The 27,540-nt window shown below is 38.1% G+C and overlaps 1 protein-coding gene across 2 annotated transcripts in view; it reads right to left on the bottom strand.

Moving 5' to 3' along the window:
* THSD4 (thrombospondin type 1 domain containing 4) overlaps positions 1-27,540 on the bottom strand; it is a 946,642-nt gene that overhangs the window by 744,693 nt on the left and 174,409 nt on the right. For both annotated transcript variants that reach the window (XM_072615569.1, XM_072615563.1), the window contains exon 5: positions 5,246-5,705. In XM_072615569.1, coding sequence (XP_072471670.1) covers positions 5,246-5,705 — 460 coding nt within the window. The remainder of the gene's footprint in view (positions 1-5,245; positions 5,706-27,540) is intronic.

The following is a 27,540-nucleotide window of genomic DNA, read 5'->3' as shown; positions in this document are numbered from 1 at the left end:
ACCATTAGAATGTAAGCTCCTTGAGGGAAAGGACTAGTTTGGCTTTTTTCATTTTATTCCCGGTGTTTAGTATGACCCATAATCTCACCCTTAGTATGTACTTAATAAATGTTTGTGTCTGATCTATATGTAATTTGTATAATCAGGGATCCCTGTTACCTCCCACCCTTTCCTCAATCTACTCTAGTTATGGTAAGCATATCTTGCAGAGCATATGTGGAATAGAGTTCTTTCCAGTGACACATCTGTAGTGATCCTTTCTGGTGAACATATGTATTGTCTCAGTGCTGAAGAACCTAAAGCTTTGAGACAGATAGCATAAAAGGCCCTAGAGGTCCCTTGGTCCCTGTGGCAGCAGTAAGGAAGTGGCTGCTTCAGAAAGTCTTAGCCATTGCAATAAAGGAGCCACCCATTTCCTTCATAGTCAAGGGTAGTTACCGTACCTTCTGGTGCTCTCTCTTCCCATCCATCAAAGTCAAGGCTTTTGTATACTTTGCCTGCAAAGGTGAGGAAGGGGGCAGTATCCTCTCAGGACAGGTGCCATAACTGACCCTGGTAGGAAATACAAACTTACCTCACAGGGCAGCCAACATAAGTGAGCTTGAGATTGTAGTCCAAAGACCTTGCTGCCGCTTCTGATTTCTGTTTTTTTCCTGAGTATAAGTGACTAAACGGTGATCCTGAGAAACATGTTTCTAGCCTCAGAGGTAATCTGATGCTGTGAGAGGTCAGTTATTTTGGGGCTCTTCACCCAGAACTCAGTAGCAAGAAGAGGACATTCTGCATTGGAAAAGTTGACCACTAAAGACCTCCAACTCCAGCCTACCTTGTCAGAAGACATGGATTTTACGAAAAAGGGTACCAAGTCAAGTCAAGGGGGAAATGCTAGCTCAGTCTTCCTAATAAATGTTTTATATTTATATGTGCTAAGTATACTATCATCCTCTCCCATGAGAGTATAGCAGTAGTTGTAAATTACTGCTTTATTTTTAAGCCTTATTATTGTTCACTGGTGAGTATTTTTATTTTAACATTTCTTTTATGTAGAGGAAATAAATATAGAGAGCACCTCGAGTATTCCCCTGCTTCAAAGAAGCACTAAGTATGAGATAAATCAAAACTCTGAGTTATTTTCCCTAGGGCTCTTGACTAAGAGCCAGAGATTTCTAATAAAAATGGCTGGCCCATCTCTTTAGGGGCCAGACTCTCACCAGGACTGAACTTGGCATACATGCATAGATGCAGAACAGGGGCCTCTAATTTCCAAAGCAAGCAACTCTAAGATTTCAGTTTGCAGAGATGGTGCTGACCTGCATTGGTAGAGCAATGTTTTCTTATCAGGGAGCACCCTGTGCCAACAAAATCATAGGTTCAGTCCCTGTGTTGATGGGAGCTGCCATCAGAGCAATACAGATATTAATTTCTTCTCATTGTCTTCTTATCTATTGGCAGTCTGGCTTCTGACCTCATCACTTAACCAAAACTGCTCTCTCCAAGTTACTAGCAATCTGTTGATTGCCGAATCTTGTGGCCCTGATTCCTCAGCAGCCTTTGAGACTATAAATCATTCTCTCCTCCTTGGTATTCCTCCCTATCTTGGTTTTTGGGACACTGTTCTCTCTCCTAATTCCTGACCACTCCTTCTCTGTCTCCTTTGCTGGATCTTCATCCAAGTCACACCTATTAACTGCAGGGGTGTCCCAAGGTTCTGTCCTGGGCCCTCTTCTCTTTTTCTTTTATACTATTTCACTTGATCTGGAGATTGAGAGCAAGGACTTTTGTTGAGGTTTGTTTCTCTTGATAAATGCTCAGTGCTCCACACCCAACAAGTGCTTATAGACTCTAGCTGACTAATTGACTGATCATTTACTTCTACAATTACAAAACTGATACATTTCTATTTTGGGGAGAGGGAAGGGTAGAAGATTGATCAGGGACTGGCACAAACGTAATCATCTCCTTTTCACATATCAAAATAGAATGTAGGCATAAACAAGATAAATTTTAAAAAGTGCAGGCTTGGGAGTTAGAGGTCCTGGGTTAGAACCCTGCCATTGTCATTACTACCCACATGGCCTTGGTCAAGTGACATCATCTCTCTGGTATTAAGTTTCTTGATCTAGAATGTAAAAAGCTTTCCATCAGAGATAATCATCAGATGTAAGTTCCTTTAGGGGATGGATTTTTTTCATTCTTTGTATTTCTATCCCCACAACCTAACAAAGGTCCTGACACATAGTGTATATACTCTCCGCCCCCCCATCTCTCTCTGTCTCTGTCTCTGTCTCTCTCTGTCTCTCTGTCTCTCTGTCTCTGTCTCTCTCTGTCTCTGTCTCTCTCTCTCTCTCTCTCTCTCTCTCTCTCTCTCTCTCTCTCTCTTCGGCTCTGGCTCTGTGTGTGTGTCTCTGTCTCTTTTATACATAGTAGTCTCTTAATAAATATTTATTTATGATTGATTGGTCAATTGATTGATATGGCTCTGAGATCATTTCCAGTGCTAAATCTATGATCCTCTCTATGACTTTGGCAAGAATAAAGTTACCAAAGAGATCTAAGGATAGTTTCCTTTCAGCAACCTAAAAAAAACCCACCATTTTTACACCATTTGCTACAGACCATTTCACTCATTGATTTTGTAGTCTTTCGATGTCAGGGTAAGTTAAAAATGAGAGAAGGATCAAACTAAATCAATGAGAGAACATATTAAGCACATATTAAACGTATTATGTGCTGTATTAGGCACTATATTAGGCACTGGAGATAAGAAATGAAACAATCCCTGCTTCTGCAGAGTATCTCAAAAGTCTTAGTACAATTTGAGGTTTAAGTTATTAAGCTCAGAACTACACTAAAACTCTTTGGGGAACCCTGTATAAGTTATATGGAATAAATATAAGGTGAATAAATACAAAACAGGAAATTGTTTAGGATAGATAATTAGATCTAAATTGAGAGGATCAGTAGTCTTCAGGTTGAACAAGAGTTCTAATGTATATGAGTTTTTTAAAAATACATTTATTTTGATAACTGAATTTCAGTGTCATTGATTTGCTTTCTTGTTTCACTTTATACATTTGAAAATATTCTTTTGAGAAGGGGTCCATAGCTTCAATACAAGAATGAGGGGAAGATTTGGGGGGAAAAGATAATGAGTTCCGTTTGGGCCATGCTACAAAGTTTGTATAATCTCTAAGCTGTAAATGAGCATGGGCAGTACAGACATCATAGAGGGGATTACTGCTTCAAGTTTGTGTTGGACTAGATCTCCAAGACCCTTCCTAACTCTGAAACTGTAAGACTCTCTCACTAGAACCCATCTCACTCATAGTTACTGACCCAGGATATTGAACCAAGCAGTAACAGGGAAGGCCTCTCATTCAGTGGCAGCTATACTGAGATATTCAGGACTCCATCACCCTGACATGAGACACGATGGCCCAGATCAGAATGAAGAAAGAATATGTAGGAGATGAACTAGGCCCTGAAACAGCCAAAGTGAAGAAAGAGCAAGATTAACACTTTTCAATAACAATAATAATAATTAATATTAGTGCTTTAAGGTTTGCAGGACACTTTATATATCAGTACTTTTGATCCTTACAAAAACGTTTATGAGGTAGATATGATTCTCTCCATTTTATCAAGGTACACAGCAATTAATATCAGGCAGGATTTAAATTCAGGTCTTCCTGACTCTGAGTCTAAAACCACCAGGCTCCAAGTCTAAGACCACCAGGCTCCAAGTCTAAGACCAACAGACCCTCAAGCAAAATCTCCTTTTAGGCTTTCTGTAGGCCAGGCCCTAAACACTTGACACATTGTGAACCCATAAGAAACATACATACCTATAAATTAAAACAACAGATCATTTGGCAAAAATGAAATAACTGATCTTAACAAATTTACCTTTAAGACAGAAGATTGAAGGACCATGCAAATGCCAACAATAACACCTATTGTATTCTTTTTCTCTTGCATGATTCACACTCGTTTACCAATTAGATTTTGGGTCCGCATGCTTTTCTTATTTCTTTGATTTTTAAAGGAAAAGAGCAGCTTTCTTGATTTGAAGAGTGCATATGTTCAGCGAATGAGCTGTATGTCCCAAATGCAAAACCAGCTCCAAAATCAGGGAATGAGGAAACCAGGGAAAGTTTGATCAGCAGCTACACTCCATGACTGGAACATTCTTTACACAGAGCTGCCTGGTGGAGTCTAGTGTCATATAACATAGTTAAGCCCAACATCTCAGGGTCATTTCAATGCTAGAAGAGCAATCCAGATGGGGAAATAAGTATTTTATCAGTCCAGTGGTAGAGCTGGGAATTGATGGACTCTATTTGGAAAGTTATCTGGTAACATATGAGAAAACAAAAAAACAGCCCAGACTCCCTACTCCCCCCCATGCTTCTTGAGAGCAGGAAATACTTTGGTTTTGTCTTTATATCTCTGGTGCCTAGTATAATGCCTGGAACTTACTGGGCACTTTAAAGGTGTTTACTAAATGAAATGTTTTGACCCAGTAATCTCACTATTACAGTTAGGTCCAAAGGAAGTTAATAAAGGGGGAATAGAGAGATCTAGCTGTATAAAAATACCTTTTATTTGATATAACAGAAAAACTAGAGATTTTCTATATATCCATGGTGGAGGAATGACTAAATAAATTGGGGAATGGAAATTAATGGAATATTACTTGCACCATTAAAAAATGATGAGTATGAAGAATACAAAGAAATGCATAAAGACACACAAAATGTTGCAAAGTGAATCCAAACATAACCGTTGACTACAACCAGATAAAAAATAGCAACAGCAAAATTAATAAGTATCAAGATTGGAAAAGATCAACAAGTCACAGAGCAAATAAATTGTTGATAAACTTTTTTAGGCAAGGTAGAGTGTTTCATTTGCTTTTAACAAACTGTAAACAGTTTGAAAGTTGTAGTTTACGAATGAAATATCTGCATGAGAATTTTTTAGATGAGATGGTATTAAATTTGGAATAACAATTATAACCCCCCCCCCCACCAGCACCAGCACCACCACGACTACCAAATTAGATGAATTCTGACATCTAAAGACTCAAGGTAGCATTTCTATTAGTAGGTCAAGAGATGAGCAACCTTTAAAATCCTTAATATCACAAACAAGACTAAGTAAGACCAGTTGGTATCAGTACAGAGCTCAGGCAGGGCAAGAAAAGATGGAAAACAAAACCTGAAATGAAGGAGAGCATACTTACATTAGTGTTACAGAGTTTGTATTGTCGGTAAGCTCCAATGCACATGATCTCCGTAGATCGGTGGGGCTGAGAAAAGCTATGGGGTGGACGGAGAGATGGACGGTGGGATCCTCCACTAGGGCTACTATTCACTTCCATGCCATGGAATAGACTTGAAGCTGCAGGAAAACCCTGGACCCGGGTTAAAGATGGCTGGTAAATTGAGGACTCTAAGGACTGGAGTCTGGGTTGAGAGCCGAAGTTGCCTTGGTAGAGATGCCTGCGCTGTACAGCAGGGGTTGCTGGGTGGCTGTAATGGGAACCAGGATCTGCTTCCCCATGGTATCTTTGATGCTGAGCTGAGTGTCTCTGTCTTCGAAGCCTCTGAGGGGGTTGCCCAGTGTCTGTCTGCAATGGTAATATGTATGGGGCTTTCCCATAGCCATATTTTCCAGGGGCAATGGGACTTCTGTTCCTACTCCTAAAAAGAAACAAAGAAAACAGTAGCTGAGATTTCTACAGAAATTTTCAGAAAGTACATCAGCACTGCTCCAGGGAGGCAGGAAGTGGCAAAAGAAAGAGCTTCCCTGGTGGGCCTCAGAGTCCCTATCAGTAAAATGACTGGGTTGAACTGAATGTTCTTTAAAATCCCTTCCAGACCTAAATCTATGACCCTGAAGTACTAGATTGCCTCTCTACATTTACTAGACCCTAAGTAAGTCCCTAGATGATAGGGCTTGGATTTACGAAGATTTGGGTTCAAATTCTAACTCAGATATATACTAGACTTAAAGCAAGTTGCTTAACTTTTCTGAGTCTTAGTTTACTTGTCTGTATATGGGAAGTAATAATAGTGTCCATTTTATAGAACTGTTTTGGAGATTTAATGAGATAATATGAGTAAGGAAAACGCTTTCCAAACTTCAAAGAATTATATAAATGTGAGTACCTGCTTCTCCTCCCATTTCTGCTATTATCAATTAATCAACAAGCATTTATTAAGAAACTGCTATAAACTATATTTATTAAGAATCTACAGTGCCGATCATTGTGCTGGGCACTGGTGATACAAACTAAAAATAAAACAGCCCCTGTCTTCAAGGAGATTGCATTCTATCATGGGCAAGAACGAGCACATATTTAAATACACATAGAATAAATACAGAGAATAAATACAAAAAGGCAGCCTGGTATAGTAGCCTTGGAACCAGGAAAACCTAGATTTCATTTCTCCCACTGACATATACTAGATGCATGATCCTGATTAAGTTATTTAGACCCCCATGATTGGGGTTAATAGATATGGACTATTTGTGCCCAACTTGTGGTAGGGTGTGCCAAGCTCATAATGGTCTGAGCCACACTGTACCTTGACCCTAACATAGCGATGTTCTTTGGATCTTTTTCAAGAACAAAGGACAACAATCAACCAACCATTAACCTCTAAGTGCTTTAGGTAACTCCCTAAGACTTTAAATAGAAAAGAAGATGCCAATCTGCACTGGTAGGATTCCTCATCTGGGCATTCCCTATATGTATGAAATTACAGGTCCAATTCCAAGGCAGTTAAATGCATTATAGTTGTAGGAGAGAGCACTAGCTGTTGGGGATTCATGTAGAAGATGGTGCTTGAGTTGAGTCTCGAAAAGAGGGACTGTAGAAGAAGATGGATGGAAAGGTGCTAGGGAAAATTAAATGCACAGCAAGGGCCATATCTAGTTTTCTGTCCAAGTGTTATCTCTTGTTCTTTTATGTCTTTAAAAAAATAAAACTTGGAACTATTCTCACAAATGACAGTAATATACAACAAACCCAAGATAACCTCTAGCCTTAAACAAGAGTTAGGAGCATGAGTAGTTGGTTCTGACTACTCTCAAGTTTCCTCTCAGTTTCCTGAAGTAATACTTTAATGTTACTCCCTGAAACTACCTTATTCTTGATCTCTTTTTGCTGCTTTCCTTAAAATTATAAAATAAAGAACTGGAAAGGAATCACTTTGGAAATAAAAACTAGTAGGTGGGAATCTGAAGACCTGAGCTCTTGTCCTAGCCATCAACTAGCTAGTCTCTAGTCTCTCCCCACTTCTAAAATTACATGAGTCTACCATTCTTTCATTTTATAGATAAGGAAAATGAACCAGAGAGGTGAAAGGACTTATTCAAGGCAGCGAAACCACAATGGTGGGACTTGAACCCAAATACTGGAACTCTAAATCTAGTGTTCTTTCCAACAGCCCACCGTAATCACAAACTGTGGTCTAGCATTTAAAACAGAATATTCCACAGTCTCTCTTCTCCCTTTCTCTTCTACTTCGACATCTTCAGCTTCTATCAGGTACATACTTCTGGTGAAGTAAATCTATGGCCCCCCAGGAATTTATGACCATGGGAGAAGACATTGGGAAAAAAATGAGAAAAATCAGGAAATGCTCATTGTAACTATATTGGTAGGACAGAGAGAGTATTTTGTCATTTTTGTGGTAGTATTTTAATTCATTCACCTTATTTATCTTTTATCCTAAATCAGTTTCTATTCCTGGTTTTTCTATCAGGGGTTATCACCATTCACCTAATAATATCTCCTGTTTGTAACCTTGAGGTGAATGTTGACTCCCTGTCCTCTGTCACCTTCTAAGGCAGGTGCTTTGGAGAGTTTGCCGTTGGCCCTCTATACTCTATCATTTTGTAATCTCACCTACTCTTACTGCTTCACGTGATACTCAGATTATTTGTTTTCAGTTCTGACCTCTCTTAAATGCCAGGCCCATGTCTCCAACTGCCTACAAATCATCTCTACCTGAATGTCCCACACCTCACACACAAAGCTGGCTCCTTCTGTCTGTGGCATCACTATTTATCCAAAAGGCATTGTTTGGAACCTTGAGCTATATTTGACCCTTTCTGCACTGATCTCACTCTTCATTTCCAGTTAGTTACCGCTTTTATCAAAACAAAATATTTCATATTCATCTTCTCCTTTTTTCCACTGCCACCACCCTAGTATAGGCCTCCCATCTTGAAAAGTTCAATGGCCTTCTAAAAAGTCTTGACATGTCCATTGTCTCATCCTTGTAATCCATCCTTCACACTAAAGCCAAAATAATCATTCCTATTCATTTCCCTTCTCCCCTCCACTTCGTAGAATCCTTAGCTTCCTTCAAAACTCAAGTGATACTTCCCATGGAAAGCCTTTCCGATTCTCCCTCGTTGTTGGTGCTGTATTACTCCTGAAATTATCTTTTTAACTAATCTACATAAATGTTATATTCCTCCAGTAGAACGGAAGCTTTTTGAGGGCCAGTACTACTTATCATTTACTTTTGTGTCCTTTGCATCTAGCATATCAGCTCTCACTGTTCAAGATGAAAAAACACTTTTTGAATTGTAATTTAATTGAATGTATACTTAGCATCTGGTCATGTAAATCCTCTGATCAAATATCTTCAGGACCCACCTATTGCTTATTAATTTAATTTTAAACTCTATTGCCCAGAGTTCCATAACATTGATAAGGTATCACCCTATCTTCTTAATCTTATCACATGTTACTTACATACAGACATTCTTTGATACAGCTAACCTGAGCTATTTTCTGCCCCTGATAATGTTTCATGTATCCCTGTCTTTGTGTTTTTGTTCTTGAGACATATTTTTTGCCTGCTGAATTATTACTCATCCTGTAAACTCCAATGCCCATCTCCCCCATAAAGCCTTCCTTGACCCACCTTGTTGATAATGACTTTCTCCTTTAATCACATTTGACACTTTATTTTTGACCCTCTAATGGAATATTCATATATTACTGCATACCAGTTATCTGTATATTATAGTTTTCCCCCTACTGAAACATATGCTCTTCTGGGGCAGGGACTTGATCTAATTTAAACTTCACTATTTCACTGAATACCTAACAGAATATTCTACATATATAGAAAGCACTTAATCAATGTGGAATTACTAGAAAACAATTTGAAACTATGCCCAAAGGGCATTAAAACTGTGCATACCCCTTGATCCAGTAATAATACTACTAAGTCTGTATCCCAAAGAGATCACAAAAAAGGGGAAAGAAGCCACATGTATAAAAATATTTATAGTAGCTCTTTTTATGGTGGCAAAGAATTGGAAATTGATGCCCATTAATTGGGGAATGGTTGAATAAGTTGTGGTATATGAATGTAATGGAATACTATTGTTCTATAAGAAATGGTGAGCAGGCAGATTTCAGAGAAACCTAGAAAGACTTGCATGAACTGATATTGAGTGAATTGAGCAGAACCAGGAGAACATTGTATATAGTAAAAGCAACACTATACAATGACCAACTATCAGACTTAGCTCTTCTGAGCTCTTCTGAGACATTTCCAAAAGACTCATGTTGAAAAATGTTATTCATATTCAGAGAAAGAACTATGGAGTCCAAATGCAGATTGAAGCAGACTATTTTTCCTTTTTTAATTTTTTGTGCTTTTTTCTCTCATGGTTTTGTTCTGATGGTATATTCTTCAACTTGAAAAGGCTACAAGTGGAGGAGTGTTGGTGCATGATTTTCTGTTTGCAGATGACTGTGCACTCAATTCAACCTCTGAAGCTGAGATATAACAAAGAATGGATCGATTCTCTGCTGCTTATGCTAATTTTGGCCTAACAATTGGCACCAAGAAAACATAGTTGCTCCACCAGCAACTACCAGATCATCCATACATGGAATCATTGGTTCCAGGAAATGTAGAAGTTTTGAATGCTGTGGATAAGTTCACTTACCTTGGTAGTATACTTTCCAGGGATATACACATTGATAATGAGGTTGGAGGCACACATATCACCAGAGCTAGCTTAGTATTTGGAAGACTTAGAAGGAAAGTATGGGAGAGGAGAGGTATTAGACTGACTACCAAACTGAAGATCTCCAGATCTGTTGTGCTGACCTTATTGTTGTATGCCTGTAAAACCTGGACAGTATACCAGTGCCATGCCAGGAAACTGATTCATTTCCATTTGAACTGTCTTAGGAAGATTCTGAAGATCATCTGGCAGGAAAAGATATCAGATACTGACGTTCTTTCTTGAACTAAACTGCTAGGCATTCAAATTCTGCTTCAGAGAGCACAATTCCAATGGACTGGCCACCATTGTATGACTGCAAAATGTATGCTTGCCATAAAGACTATTTTATGGAGAACTCACACAGGGCAAGTGCTCACTTGGTGGTTGGAAGAAGTGATGCAAGGACACTCTCATGGTCTCTCTTAAGAACTTTGGAATTGATTGTGTGACATGGGAGACATTGGCACAAGACTGCTCAGCTTGGCATGCTCACATTAGAAAAAGTGCTGTGCTCTATGAGCAAGTCAGAATTGAAACAGCTCAAAGGAAACACAGAATGTGCAAATTTAGAGAATCCACCCAAAACATTCACATGGACTACTTATGCCTGATCTGTGGTAGAACCTTTTGAGCTCATATTGGTCTGATCAGCCACAGTTCAACACACTGAAACTTGACTCTAGCATCGTGATGTCATTTAGGTCCTCTTCGAGAATGAAGGACAACAACCAACCAATGTGGGAATGTGTTGAATGTGATCATACATATATAACCTATATCAGATTGCATTCTGTTTTGAGGAGGGAGAGGGGAAAATTAGAACTCAAAATCTTATAAAAGTGAATGCTGAAAACTAAAAATAAATAATTTTTTTAAAATAAGTAAATGTGGAATTAAATTGAATATAAGTGTTGGAGAACAGAACAAGCTCACTGTGTAGACATAACCATATCACACGTGATTTATATGTAATACATTTTTTGTATCCATTCACCCTCAGTACTTCATTATATTCTAGAGGACCCCGTGAAAAAATCCATTGAAACAACTGTTCTCATAAGCAAATACCTATAGGGACACAAGTGGCATTGCCAATGTGAGCATTTGTTTTGCTGAACAGTAATATTTGTTACAAAGGCTTTCTTTTTTTATTAGCATTATTGTTCATTGGGAGGGGGCACTGGTGTGGGAGGAAAAAATAACAAAGGCCTGTAAAAAAATGTTAAAGGGAATACGTCTCTAACATCAGTTAGATTTTGCATTCATTAGTATCTCTCCAAGATGACAGCCAAACCACCTCCATTTAGCCCAGCTGCATAAATTTTTGTAATACTTTATAGTTTGGAAAGGACTGGGCAAATATGATCATCTCCATTTTGCCAGTGAGGAAATTAAAGCCAAGAGAAGGAAAATGATTTGCCTACAAAGCTAGTAAATGACAGAGCACAGAAGCCAGGTCTCCTGACTCCGGGTCCAAAGGTCTCTCCATTATACTTGGCTGCTTCCTCTTTTTAAAAATTCTTTCTTTACTAATGTCTTTTGTTTTTTATATCAGTTATCTCTGGCAACTTCCTTTTCTTTCCTCTAAATCAAACCTGCCCTGGTAACAAAGAACGAACATTAGGCAAAAACATGTTATCCAAGAACGGAAGCTGGCAATGCACATATCTTTCTGACATTAGAACCTTGTCACGCCTCTCTGTAGGGAAAAGGGAGAAATTTTGCAGTACCTCTTCTTCAGCATTTTTATTATATTTTTAGTCTTTCAAAGTTGGTGAAATTTAAATTTACATTGTTGCTATCTATATATAATATATAGATATATATACACATATATCTGTGAACTGTTCTTTTGTTTCTTCTTATGTCACTTTGTATCAATTTACACAAATCTTCCTGTTTCTCTGAATTCTTCGTATCCATAATTTCTTGATGCATAAAATTATATTATATTCATATATTATATTTTTTCACTCACCAGCTGATTAGCATACACTGTAATTTCCCATCTTTGTCACAATAAAAGTACCTCTGTGAAAACTTGTATGTGTATTTATGTATCTAGATACATTTATACATATATACATACATATGAGAGTATATATTATATATAAATATACATCTTACATATACTTATTAAATATAGATGTAGATATAGACATAGATGATTTAGACATAGATATCTTTCTGCCCTTGACTTCCTTAGGTATATGCCCCACAGTAGGATCACTGAGCCAAAGAATATGAACAGTCTGGTTACTGGTCACTTTTGTTACATAACTACAAACTGATATCCAGAATGACACAACCAATTTAGAGTTCTATTAAAAGGGAATAAGTGTGTCTTACCCTCTCCAATGCTGACCATGGTTTTTTGGTCATCTTTTGCAGGATATGAAGCAAATCCTCAGAGTTGTTTTAATTTGCATTCTTCTATTAGTGATTTAAAACATGTTTTCGCATAGTTATTTATAGTTTTAAATTGTTTTAAAATCTGCTGGTTAATGTATTTTGACTATTTATTTAGTGGGGAATTGCTCTCAGTTATATATTTACATAATTTCCTGTGTATTTTAGATTAATGTTAGATTAATAATATTAAATAATTAATAATTAATATTAATAGATAATAATTAGATTGATATTTAGATTACTTAATAATTAATATTAATAATTAATGATGTTTGATGCAAATATTTTCCCACTTAGTTTTTCTTCTAATTCTATCTTCACTAATTTTGTGAAACCTTGTGCAAAAGCTTTTAAATTTCATAAAACTGAAATTGTCTATTTTATCTTTTACAACTATCTTTCTCACTTGTTTGAGCAGGAATTTTCTCTATAGCCATAGTTGGGGAAACTAGCCTTTTCTGTTCCCCAGTTTTTATTATGCAATTTTTAATATCCAGATCGCATGTTTATTTGGAAGTTTTGTGGTATTTGGTGCAAGCTGTTGCTCTAAAGTTAAATGAAACTTAACTTAAACTTGGTCTAAACTGAACTAAAAGTATCTACTGTGTCTTTTACAATTATCTTTCTCACTTGTTTGAGTAAGAATTCTTTCTATAACTGTAGTTGGGAAAACTAGCCTTTTCTGTTCCCTAATTTTTATTGTGTGATTTTTAATATCCAGATCACATGTTTATTTGGAAGCTACTGTGGTATTTGGTGCAAGATGTTGGTCTAAACTTAACTTTGCCAAACTGAGCTTCATTTTTTCCCAGTAATTCTTGTCAAATAGGGAGTCCTCTCCCTAGTAATTTATGATCTTGGCTTGATCAAACACTGGACTACTCTTTTCCATTGCTTCTGTTTCTTGCATATTAGTCTGTTCCACTGATCCTTCTATTTTTAAAACAGTAATAAATATTTTTGATAACTAATCCTTTATAACACAGTTTGAAATTTGGTAATGCTATACCACCCTCAATTTCAACTTTTAAAAATTATCTCTCTTGAGATTCTAAAATGTTTGTTTTTCTAAATGATTTCTTTTTATTTTATGTAAATTCCCTCGGTAATTTAATCAATGTGGCACTAAATCTGTAAGTTAATTTACATAGTGTAATCCTTTAAATTATATTGATATGGCCCATCTCTAAGCAATATCTTTCTTTATAGCTATAAAGAGAGCTTTCTTGTAATTATATAAATCTGAAATGTGTCTTGATAGATTAACAACCAGGTATTTTGTGACTATTGTGAATGCAATTTCTTTTTATTCTAATTTCTTCTTAGTTTTTATTAGGATTGTATAGACATGTTAATGATTTCTATGGACTTACTTTTATCATACTACTTTACCGAAATTATTCATGGTCTCAATTAGTTTCTTCCACTATCCTGTTTCTTGACCCATCAACCTTACCACCTGTGGCCATCATGAAGTTAGCAAAAGGTTGCTCTTTAAAATGTAGTCATGCTGAACTAAAGATGGAAACCAATGCACAGTATGAATTATTGGGCTTTATGAGGTTCTGCATAATCATAGAACTTACTGAGATGTGAAACATTCTGTAGGATTCTCAAAAATTTAGGAATGAACCCTACCTCCAACTCCTGCAGACGCTTTAAAAATAAATTTTGATCATATCCAACTCTTGGCTCTGTGTGCTAATTAAGGGCTGCATTGCTGGAAAACTTCTAAGAAATTTAAATAGCCTGTTATAGTTGGCTAAGGCTATACAGTAAGAGGGTGGCTCTAAGAGAAACCACCTTCAGATGAGCTGTGTAGTAGAAAGTCAGATCAATGATGTTGCCTGTGGTCTACAGTACATGAACTAGTAATATACCTGAGAAGAAAAGAAGAAGTATTCCTGGAAGGCACACAAATAAATCACAAGAGAGATAACAGATAACTAACCGATAATAAGAATATACTGCAGACTTCATAAGAATTTAAATGTCAAGTGATGTCAACCCAGTGACACTCCATTCAACAAGCATTTATTAATTATCTAATATGTACCAAACAATGTACTAGGCACTAAGGAAACAAAGACAAAGCAGTGTGCACCCTCAAGGAGCTTCTATTCTTTAAGGGGGAAACAACACATACACATGTAAGTGTGATGGTGGGAGATCAGGCGAAGCGACCAAGCTGCTGGACTTCAATCTGAAGAGGCCAACCTGTGGAACAGATACTGGGATAAGCCTGCAGCCTTAGGCTACTTCTGGTGACACGTGTATGATTTAACTTCTTGTTAAAAGGCAGTCATGACCAGAGGCTTCTCATTGGTCCAATGGTCCCCACAATTTAGGGAGCGTGGCCCTTATAGGATTGGGGGTAAGAGGAATAGAAGTAAATAGAAAAATATTTGCAAAATTAATATGAAGTAATTTGGGCAGAGAAATCTCTAACAATTAGGGGGTGATCAAGAAAGACCTCTGCAGAAGGTGGTGCTTGAGATGAGTTTTGAAAGAAGTTAGGGACACTTAGAGGCAGCTAAGTGGCACACTGGATAGAGTGCTGGGTCTGGAGTCAGGAAAACATCTTCCTGAGTTCAAATCCAGCCTCAGACATATACTGTCTGATCCTTGGCAAGTCATTTAACCCTGCTTGCCTCAGTTTCCTCATCTGTCAAATGAGCTAGAGAAGGAAATGGCTAACCACTCCAATATCTTTGCCAAGAAAGCTCCAAAGGGGGTCACAAAGAGATGAACATGACTGATAAGACTCCACAACAAGAACAACAATAAAATGATAGGCAAAGTTTTCTAACAGTCATAAAGGAAAAAGATAGAAAATGCTTTGCAACATCCTTAAGACTTTGGCAGTAAAACACAAGCACACCACCTGCCCACTGGACATTTCTACCAGAATGTCCTTAGGCACCTCAAACTTGTTGTGTTCATCCTTCGTTGTCGAAGAGGACCATGACATCAAGGAGATGATGGCATGACTTGCAGTTGACTTTGAGTTGGGTGAGGGAGGGCTGTGTAAGGTCACCAGCCTCACTTTCTCTTCCTGAGTCATCTGGGTCCAGTGGCCAGATACTCATCAGGATGACTGGAGGTGGCCCAGGATGCAATGGGAGAACCTGGCCCTTTCAGGATAAGGTCTTTTCAGGTTCTCATTTTGAGTGAGATCACCATCATTCAGTGAATAGGCTTTTTAAAGAAGTGAGTCAAGGGATAGCCCCTTTAATTAAAAAAAAACAAAGCTGGGAGGGTAAGACCCTCAGGATAGCAAGCCAAAAGAGCACCTCAAATTTAATATATTCAAAACAGAACTCATTATCTTCCCTAATAAACCAACCCATTTGTCAAACTTCCCAATTTGTATCAAGACGCTAACCCTATCAAATCCCCCTCATCCCCAGGAGTAGCCCTTTCTGGGTCTCAGATTCCTCATCTGTAAAACTAGGTAATAGACTAGATGACCTCCTTTCCAACTCAAGATCTAAAAATAGCACTCTCAGTTTTATAAAGTCCTTTGCTTACAACAACCCTGAGGGGTAGTAATCCAAATGTTAATATTCCCACTCTTCAAACAAGGAAAATGAAGCTCAAAGAGATTAAGCAATTTGCCCATTTGAAATCAGGCCCCCTGTCCAGTACTGTTTCTCCCGCAACAAAGTGAAAGGTCATTACCTCATCCTTGAAGACTTCAGGCATTGCCAATTATAGAGAGGTAGTATTGGCAAGACAGAACTCAGCTTACAAACCAGTATTGGGGTGAAAGGAAAATATACTGGATGAGGAATTTAGAAACCTGGTTCTGTATTATTTCAACCAACCCAAACCCTAGGCTAGCAGGACTGTAAGTGATTAGGGTCCACAGGAGTTAGCCTGATTGGGTAGTGAAGGAAATAGGAGAGAAACAGTCCCAGCATAGGACAGCCTCAACAATGGAAAGAAACAGGTCAATAAGCTAATAAGCCAGAGAGGGCCAGAGATGGAAGGTTACGTGAAAGGTAAAAAGTCATGTACTGAGAGGGAGCTTACAGGAAGAGAGGTCCAAGTTTCAGGTTGTGAGTCTACAGTAGCAGGTAACAGACTAGGGGATCAAGCTGGACAGTGAGAAACAGATTGGAGTAATTGCCATTCAAGCCACAAAGGATGAATTTTAATTTTCAACCAAGCTGTTCTTGGCCTGACACTACCCTCCAGCCTTTCTCATATGACCTTCAACTGGAGAACTGCATTTGTCCTCACCATTTTCATTTTCCTGCCTGGCAAGTCATTTAATCTAGGGGGATAGTAAAATAAGGAGGCTGGACTAGGAAAATCTCTAAGGTCCCTTCTAGCTCTAAAAACTCTGTGATTCTATGATCATTCATTCCACATATGTACGATTGTAACTGTGCCCAAGAGTTTTATATGATAGCCTCGTTTAAATAAGCGCATTAAATTATAAAGTAATAGATTGGCTTTATTTGAAATGTAAATTTCCTCCCTCTGGAAGAAAAACTCTTTCTCCCCATACATACTACTGAAAAGGAAGTTGAAAGGACCACGGCTAATTATTAACATCTTTAACACTAATTGTGCCTTCATTCTTAGATGATATGTATCGTTTTGAATGAAAACACACTGTTCTATTTATTTTGCCTTAAAGCACATTTCAATTAATTCATCTTGGCAACTCTCCCAACTAGACTAATGATGGAAGTATGCCCTATGCCACTTCAACAGATGTAATGAAAATCTTAATTAAAAAAAAAAAACTTGAAAGTAATAAGCCTTTATGTTTCTTGGGGAAGGCCAGGTAAAAAATGCATGAGATCATGAAGGAAAGAACTACTCTAATTCTTTGCAAAATTCTTTTTCTAAAAAAGTCTATCATCAAAACATATGGAAGATGTCTCTTTTCAGAGTCTTTGTTCTGGGCACTGAAACAGTAACTTTGAGAGTAATTATGAAAATAAAGAATCAGGATAGAATTTATATCTGAAGGAGATGAATAGTCAATGATTATTTTCTTCAAACTTTATTAATTAATTTATTTTTAGTTTTCAACATTCAATAGTCAATGATTATTAAAGGAAAATCAAACAGCAAACCAGTCTTTTTCCAACTACAAAAGAAGATGGCTATTGTTTAAAAGGAATTGGGAATTTGTAAATATTATTGCCCTGATCCTTTTCAAAGCTATTAACTTGTCTGTCCTTCATATTTAAAGATCAGTGCCTCTGCTAGCATGACTTTATATATCTTTACACATGTAGGTCCTTCTACTGAATTAATTATGAGTCATTGATAATTTCCAATTATTTAGGTCTGTATTTCTGCAAAGAATATTTTATATGTGGGTTATTCTATTTCCTGGATATATCACAGAAGATATACTCTGAGATGCTTTATATCTTCCACACTTATTTTGAATGGAATTTCTCTTACTAACTCTTGCTACTGGGTTTTGCAAAGGATATAAAGGAAAGCTGATGATATATATAGAGATAGAGATTTATTTTATACCTTATAACTTTGTTGAAGGTACTGCTTCAATTCATTTTTTGGTTGACTCTTTAATGTTTAAGTAAGTCAATCTTCAAAAAGACATTTTGAAAAAGATATTTTGATATTTTTCCAAGGAAAATGTCACATTTTTCTGTTGAACTGGAGGAAAACAGACACATTAATGTACTGTTGGACTATTCGAGTCATTCTAGAAAACAATTTGTAACTATGCCCTTCAAAGTTACTAAACCATATACGTCCTTAGTAAAGATAAAACTACACTTCAAAGAACTCAAAGGTAGGAGAAAAGGACGAATGTCAACAAAAATATTCAAAAATATTCTTTTTTGTTTGTAGAAAAGAACTGGAAACTGAGGGAGTATCCATCAATTTAGGGAATAACTGAGCAAATTGTGATACATCGATATAATGGAATTTTAATGTAGCATAAGAAATGATAAAGGAGGGATTTTCAGAGAAATCTGGAAAGACTTGGACAAACTGATAAATGTGATGTGAAGTGTATAAGATAAATGATGCCAAGATAACCACAAATTTGGAAGAATTAACAGCTCTGAGCAACACCAACCATGATTCCAGAATAGAGGTCATGAAGAATATTACTCGCCTACAGACAGAGAGGTGACAGTCTAACTCAGGGGCAGGGAACCTGTGGCCATGAGGCCCTGGTCTAAGTGCAGAATGAAAAGCACATTTTTGAATGTGGCCACGATGGAAATTTTTGTTTGACCAAGCTTGCTGATAACAAGAATTTTGTTTTTCCGGTTTTTTCAGTAGAGGAAGGAAAGAAAATAAAGCCTTAACTAAAAAAAAAAAAAAAAAGTTAAAAATGAAAATCACCAGGGTTTTCTTTATGAATTGAACTCAATGAAGGGAGAGAGGCTAATAGTAAGGCAAATATTAGTTGCTTCTGATATAAGATAAGCAGAATGAACAAAATATTCAAAGGCGACTGTGAGAAAAAACAAACTTTGAGATAAAGTGCACAGAACTAGTATCTACTTGGACAGGAATATTCTTTTAGCTAAAAATACTAGTGATTTGAATGGACCTCTGAGTTTCTCCACCTGGATAGAGTCTGTCTGGCAACTACAGGTGTGTCTATCTAGATATGCTAAGGTTTCTACATACTTGATAAATGCAGATGAAAATATCTGTGTTTCTAAACTTCTTAAGTTCAAAGCCTATCTCAGGACTGGGGAACCTGCATCCTTTAGGCCACGTATGGTCCTCTAGGACCTCAGGTGCAGCCTTGTGACTGAATCAAAACTTCACAGAACAAATCCCCTTAACAAAAGGATTTGTTTTGTAAAACTTGGACTCAGCCAAGAGGCCACACCTAAGGACCTAGAAGGCCACAGGTTCCCACTCCTGATCTATCTCATATGTTTACAGAGTCTATTGTTCCCCCTAGTTATACTAGTGCCTCTATTCCCCACAAAATTCCTTTGTATTTACCTTGAATATTCTTTGTAGGGAAACTGGGTAGCATAGTAGATAGAGCATTGGGCTTTTAGTGAAGAAGACTTGAATCTGAATCCTGCCTCTGACACTGTATTAACCTAGACAAGAAGGCAGCTAGCTGGTGCAGTGGATAGAGCACCAGTGCAGGAGTCAGGAGGACCTGAGCTCACATCTCACCTCAGACACTTGACACTCACTAGCTGTGTGACCTTGGGCAAGTCACTTAACCCCAATTGCCTCATCCTAGGTCATCTCCACTCATCCTGATGAGTACCTGGTCACTGGATTCAGATGGCTCTGGAGGAAAAGTGAGGCTGGTGACCTGCACAGCCTTCCCTCTCTCAAAACAAAGTTAAGTGCAAGTCTTGTCATTATTTCTCTACTGGCATGGTCTTCTTCGGCAACAAAGGATGAACACACACACACACACACACACACACACACACACACACACACACATATCCTAGACAAGTTCCTTATCTTCTCAGCCTCAGTATTCTAATCTGGAAAATGGGGATAATAATAGCACCAGTCTCACAGGGTCGTTGTGAGAATCAAGTAAGATAATGTATATGACGTGATTTGCAAACCTAAAACATCAAATAAGTATGAGCTATTATTACTTACTTATACATGTACATGTTCCCCCTAATAATCAATAAGCTCCTTGATCACAAGGTCTGTAGGACTTTTGTCTTTCTATTCCCAGAAGCTAACATAGTGTCTGACATATAAGAGCTTCACAAACACTTGTTGATTTAAAAAAATTTTTTTTTGGATTGGGGTTAAGTGACTGACCCAGAATCACACATATAGTAAGTATCTGAGGCTGAATTTGAACTCAGGTCCTCCTGACTGCAGGGCTGGTGCACTACATACACTGAGTCACTTAGCTGCCCCAGCTTTTGATTTATTGATTGCTATTTATATCTCTGACTCTTTACATAAGTGTGCCTGACTAGTGTATATACAATAACCATTTGTTTGTTTATTTTACGTGTTTAGAGTCAATGTCCTAAGGTAGCCCTTTGGAGTAACAAGCTTTCAAATTGTTTCCTTGAGAGTGTTTGTAATGACCATCATTGCATATGTTTATAGTGTATATGTTTAGTATCTGGAAATCACCCATCCTCTTAATCCCAGACCATTAGAAATACAGTAAACAACAGTATCTGAGATCAGACTGGAAAGTACCTTTGAGACCACCCAGTCCAAATCCATTTTACAGATAAACAAAATGACACTAAGCCCTGCATTGATTTGCCCACCATCATGGTAACCCAATGGATGGGCTGATATATAAACCCAAGAGGGTTCTCTCACTCCAAATCCAGCCCTCTTTCTCCTGTGTCATATTGTCTCCCCAGTAGCCCGTAGCCAAGACGAAAGTCAAACCCAGGCCTTCTGATGCAAGATATGGTAGGGTTTCTCCTTACTGGCTCATAGAACTATAATGGTAAATATGAATGTAGTCATTGTTTCTAAACTTTTTTTCTGTCAAAGTCTATCTCATGTATTTGTGAATCAATAGTATCTAAATTCCAGGATTCTTTCTACTACATCATGTTGCCTCCCTACAATATGGTGCCTACTTTCCACCAGCCTGACAGTGATAAGAACAGCAGACCTCAAATCAGGAGAACTCGATTTCAGCCCCAGGCTGCAACTGCCTTACCCCATGACTTTGGAGATGTCACTTCATCTTAGCATAATGAATGTGGATAAAAGGATTTTGAAAAATACAAGGTGCCATACATCACATAACATTATTTTTAAATAACACGTTGACTGAATTTTAGGATTTCATTATGTGTGATCTTGTCCAGCTGCATGAGATGAAACCCGACTGGCCTGATTTACCCCAAATATGCAAACATATATCCAGTACTTGCTGACTCGCCGGATGCCTGATTTGGTCCCAAATCAAGTCACTAAATAAACAAGACCAAATGTTCCTATATTATGAGGAGTGAATTTGAACTTCCTAGGGGGAAGGAACATTCTTTAGGTTGGCAGCACAGAGGTCAGTGGTGGCTGGGAGAGGCAGGTTTGAATGTGAGTCACTAGTATCTAAATGTCAATGACAAAACCCAAGTTCCTGTGGAATCTTTCTAGCCTCACTACGGAGTTACTGGACAGTGTCCACATTATTTTAAAGAGGCTCTGGGATTCTACTTTGTATCCACACTCAATGCCTGGATTCCAACTTGCACTTACCTAGCCCTGCCTGGTATCACTGTAGGCAAAAGCCAGTGACTCATTATGGCCTGATGTGCAGGAGGTTGTGCTTATATGAATAATAGATATTTTCCAAGTGAGTTGAGGAGCTACTTGCCATAGAGGAAATACAAAAATGACTACTCAGAATGGAAGGACATAGATGTGAAAACCAGCGAAAGAAAAAGACAAAAAGAAGAAAGAGATGAAAGAAGGGTGAATGATAAAGGGGGAAGAGAGAAGGAAAGAAAGAAGGCAGAGGGAAAGAGAGAAGAAGAAAGAGAAAGACAGAGAGAGAGAGAGACAAAGAGACAGAGACAGAGAGAAACAGAGAAAGAGAGAGACAGAGAGACAGAGACAGAGACAGAGAGACAGACAGAGAGAGAGAGAGAGAGAGAGAGAGAGAGAGAGAGAGAGAGAACATGCAAAAAAAGTTTTTGTGGTAAGGAATTGAAAGTCTTCCTCCTCCCTTTTGTTTTTTCCAAAAAAAAGTTTTGGAGAGTTAGTTTAGTTTTCCCCAAAAAAAATTAAACATAAAACAAGAAATATTGTTTTAATTTGCAAAGCATTTTGTTGAGAACTGGGTATACAAAGATAATAAAACCACCTCAAGCCTCAAGGAGTTTGTAATCTGATAATGTAGAGAATGTCCGCAAGTAAGCATAATAAAAGGTATGCTGTGGTAAGGGAGAAGGGAATTAGACTAGATAATACTTAGGGTTTCTTTAAGTTCTAAACCCTATGGTGCTTTATGTTTCTCTCGGGGTTTTCATACTGATACTAATTCCAGTTAACTCAGTGAGGATGACACCAGTATCTTTGCAAATGCTATACTTACTGTTTATATGTTTACTGACCAGCAAGTGCATTGTTCTCTTCTCTTTCTTTGTCATTCAGTTGTTTTAGTTGTATCCAAGGGGTTCTGAGCCCATCTGAGGCTTTCTTGGCAAAGATGCTAGAATGGTTTGCCATTTCCTTTTCTAGTCCATTTTCCAGATGAGGAAACCGAGGCAAACAGAATTATGTGACTTGCTCAGGGTAACACAGTAAGTGTCTGAGGCAGAATCTGAACTTAGGAAGATGATTCTTCCTGATTTCTGGCTTGGCACTCAATTCACTGCACCACCTAGTTGTCCCCTTTTCCCTCAGCCACCCAAGCAAAATCAATTTCTCACATGTGATAATACTCCATATTTTATATTAATTTGACTAAAAAGTAGCAATTTGCAAATACCACCAGGGAAGGAATATTTATCAGTTGGAGATGACCAAAAACTCTGATGCTGAATCATGTTCAGTCCTAGGTATCTTAATTTAGGAAAACACTGCTAAGCCAGAGAGTTTCAAGAAGATAACAGCCTGGGTGATAAAGGGCCTTAAGATCATGACATGTGAGAATCAGTTGTAAGAGCTGAGGCATTTAGTTGTAAATACTCTCTTCCTATAATGAATGTAAGTTCCTTGAAGTAAAAGACTCATTTCTGTCTGTGAATCCCCAGTGCCGAGCATGGTACCTAGCACAACAAATAAATAACTGCTTATTGGTTGATTGGAGAAGACTCAGTGGAGGCTTCAAGGTTTTAAAGGACTGTCATGTGGGAAAGGGATTAGATTTGAATTATTTGACTAAAGACATCAGAAACCAGGAACAAGTCAAGTCAACAAGCCTTTATTAAGTACCTACTACGCGCCGGCCATGATGTCGGAACAATGGGCAGAAGCTGCAAACAGGGAAAAGGTAGTCCTACTGTCAGCAAACACTTTAGAACAACTAGAGGTATTGAAAGAGGCTGCTTTGGGAGGTAGTGTGCTGTCCTTCCCTGGAAGTCATCAAAAAGAGGTGGGGCTCTTGTCAAGTGTATTATGGTCCAGATTCTTTTTTTTCAAGTATGAGATGAATAAAATGGTTAATGAGGTTCCTTCCAATTTTAAAATTCCATGATTGTTTGGCATAGGTAAGAAGTGCCCTACTAAAATATAAAACCATTTCACGGGTGCAAGTGAGGAGAACCACAATTGAAATGCCTATGCAGCTCTCTCCAGGATTTCAATAGCCAGAATCTCTTGCTGATTCTCTTTCCATAAGGGCAAGGTCTTCATGAAACAACAGGTGGGTTAAAATGTTCATGTTATCTATGGCTCGTCCTGAAGTTTACACCCAAAAAAAAAAAAACCAAAAAACAAAAAAACCCTTTTCAGTGGTTTCATTTGTAAAAAAGATTATGCATGAAGAGGGGGTGGTAGGAAGCAAGATGACTGGTCATGCTCTTGAAAGAACAGTTGTTTGGGAAGGCCACTGTTAATGACCATCCCGGAAGGAAGCTTTTAAATCAAAAGAGACAATCAAACTGCTGGCTCAGCAGACATCTTTTGAGTAATTCCCTATCTCAGAGTCAGAACTAGTCCATGTAAGTTCTGCTGAATTCAGGTCAGAACTGCAAGACCCCAGAGCTATCATGCATCCTTCAAAAGGAATTAAAGGAAAAGAATGTAACATATGAAGGTTCACTTCATCAAAAGTGGCTACTCAGAAATAGAGGGATATCTTTCTAAAGAGTTGGGAAAGGTCTGTGAATTGGATGGGAAAAAATTTTGCTAACATTTGATTTCCTTTGTACTCCTATATATCTTATTCTATGTATTTCAAAATATTAGTCTAAGAAAAAGGTTCACAAACTTCATTGTCCAAGGGAGGGGTCTGTCACATAAAAATGTAAGAACCCTTGTATTAGAGGAACCATAAAGCAATGGGCAGTATATATATTCCCAGATGTAGGTATAAATTTTGGGAATTAGCTCATGAAGTACTTACTCTTTTCTGGGTACATGAACAGGCAATCATGGTATAGTTTGCCTAACAGACAGCCACGTATTCAAATACCAACTCAGTTTCTTTCAACAACCAATAAGCATTTATCTTGTCCCAGGCACTTAAAAACTGTGTAAGCTTTTGAAAGGCTAGAAATGACCTCTAAGGACCATTGTACCTCTAAATCATGTGATTATAAAGGAGAGGAAAAATCAAGGAGATATTTAATCAATTTGTTCTTTGATCTCACAGAATATATAACAACATGTGGTGTTTGGAAGAAGTGTGGAAAAGAAAGGAAAGACCCAAGCATTTATTAAGCATCTGCTATGGACTAGACACTATTCTAAGAGCTTTAGAAGATCTAGATTTAGAAGATCTCATCTGATCTTCACAAAAAATTCAGGGAGGTAGGTGCCATTATCGACCCCATTTTATAGTGAAGAACTTGAGACATCGGTTAAGTAACTTGCCTAGGGTCACCATAGAAAATAAATTAATGTGTCTGAGGTCAGATTTGAATACAGGTCTTGAATTAAGTGGACAGGCCATGTTTGGTGCTCTATCCACTATGCCAGTTAAGTAGGAAAGAGCATGATATAATAGAAAGAACCTTGGACTACCCAGGAGAGTCAAACTCAGGATAGCTATGCATGAAATTCAACATCTAACACATATTAAGTGTGTGAGAGCAATATCCTCTCACTCTGCCTTTGTTTTTCTTCTATAAAATGAGAACACTACTACTAATATTACCTACCCCAAGAGACAGAAAGGCAAAGTGGACAGAAGGAGTCCTGAACTCAAGCCCTATCTTTGACATACACTAGCAAAGACCATGGGAAAGTCATTTAAACTTAAGAACTCTGATCAGTGAAGTGACCAGCCATGAGAGGACCAAGGATGAAGCATGTTGCCAACCTTCTAACAGAGAGGTGATGGGCTCAGAGCGCAGCATGAGATATAAATTCTTTGGAAGTGGCTAATGTGGGAATTGATTTTACATGATATGAATATTTCAAGGGTTTTCTTTTTCTGTCCCCACCTCCAGTGGCAGGGGGTAGGGGGAAGGGAGATTGGAAGGAAGGAAACATATTTTTGTTAAATGGAAAAAATTAGATTAACAAAAATAAAGTCACTTAACCTCTCAGTGCTTCCCAGTTGCATCAGTGAAGGGAGTTTCCACAGCACAAATCCCCAACACATCAGAAAAAGAGATCACAGGTCCCAACCCCAACCACTTACCTCAGAAGAGGAAAGAGCTTTTTCAACACTAAAGCTATAGAAATGTGAATGTCTGTAGCCTCCAAAGAGCAAAAATGAAGGAGCAATAGCTTGACCTGGAGAGTGGAAAACAGGGTCAACTAGTGCCAGCAGAAACATAATCCCAAAAGCCTGAGCCTACAAGAATAGCCTTTGGACTAAAATGGAAGTGATGACAAAGAACCCCTGGAAGGGATTCTTTCATTGCCTTGAACTTGTGCCAAGCAAACTGTGAAATGTGAAATGATTTTTTTTCTAAATTAGCACTGTCTAGAGTTTGTCCCCCAAGATTCCCTCACATGGCCTTAAGGCTGAGTTGTGCATGTGAACCATCAGAAGGTACTGGTTGGCAGCAAGGAAGGATGTGAGAAAAGTGCCAAAAGAGGAGAAGGAAGTATGAAGGAAAGGCAGAGACCTGGTTTTTGCCAGGGAAATCTTCATCCTCTGACTGCTGGCACAACAACTCTACTAGTGACAGAGGAGAGTAGACCCCATTTCTTCTTCACTGATTGAGGCTATATGATCTTGAAAGGGAATCCACAAAAGAAGATCACAAGTGAAATTAAAAATTCCCCCCATTAAAAAAAAAACTTATTCTGACCTCTTCCCATAGTCCATTGTATCCTGCTTTTAGATATGGCATGGAGTTATGAATGATCTGGAGGGTATTCTGTGCAACATTCTTCTGCAACTGGGATCTCTATTCAGGTAACTAATTAAATACTTCTGATGCTTAATGAAATGCCACCAAAAACGGGGAAGAGGGGAGAAATGAGCAAGAGTTCTTGGACCCTTGCCTAAGATCAGAGTAACTCAAACCTTGATCTATCTCCAATTCTTCTATCCTGCAGCCAGAATTGTACACACCAGCAGATACTGTTATGTTATGAAATCCTCTTGCTGAAAAGGACAATCTAAGGTTTCCTATTTAGAAACCAAAGTATATTAAAATGCCATTTACCTGGTTATTACCAGCAAGTAGCATATATAACAAGTCAAGTGACTGGGGATTAAATGGAGTTATAGTTTCAGAAGGGGAAGAAATAAAGCTTTTGGAAGGAAAGAAAGAAAGGAAGGGAGACAAAGGAGAACAGAAAACAGAAAGAAAATGAAAGGAGAAGAGAGAAAAAAAGAGTAGAGGAGAGAAAAAAAGGGAAGAGGAGAGAAGAAAGGAGAAGAGGAAAAATAAGGGAGAGGAAGAAAGAAAGGAGAAGGAAGGAAGCGAGAAGAGGGGGAGAAAAGAGGAGAGAGGAAAAGAGGAGAGAAGAAAATAGAGGGAGAAGAAAGAAGAAGAGAGGAGAGGAGGAAAGAAAAAAGAAAGGAAGAGGAGAAGAAAGGAGAAGAGAGGGAAGAGGGGAAGAGAAAAAAGAGAGGGAGAAGAGAGGAGAGAGATGAAAACTAAGGACATGTATTTTCTAACAAAAACTGCCTGTCCTGTGCACTACAACACTGAACTAGCTGTTATTCTATGAAAAGGTTCATCCAGGGGATTTGTTTAAGGGTTTCCAAGGAGAGCAACTGATAGCACCAGTGCATCAGGATCCATGCCATGTGGCCATCACCATTCTGTAACCTAACTCTCAAAGGGTCAACAGGGGACCAGGAAATACGTATGTAGTTTTTGTGGCATTTAATTAATGGCAACTTTCCTCTTTCAGAGACATAAACAGGCCTTCTCTACTGTGGAGGCCTCAGGGAAAGAAAAAACAGATTGCTTCAGAATTATTAATGACGAAATGTAAAAAGCCAGCAGGAAAATGGGCAGGAAAGGAGGAGTTGAAAAAACAAATGACCCCTGTATGTATCCAATGCTG

Source organism: Notamacropus eugenii, chromosome 1, assembly GCF_028372415.1.
Source record: "Notamacropus eugenii isolate mMacEug1 chromosome 1, mMacEug1.pri_v2, whole genome shotgun sequence".
In the NCBI taxonomy this organism is placed as follows: domain Eukaryota; kingdom Metazoa; phylum Chordata; class Mammalia; order Diprotodontia; family Macropodidae; genus Notamacropus; species Notamacropus eugenii.
Note: the sequence above shows the minus strand (reverse complement) of the source record. Positions and strands in the feature narration are given on the sequence as shown.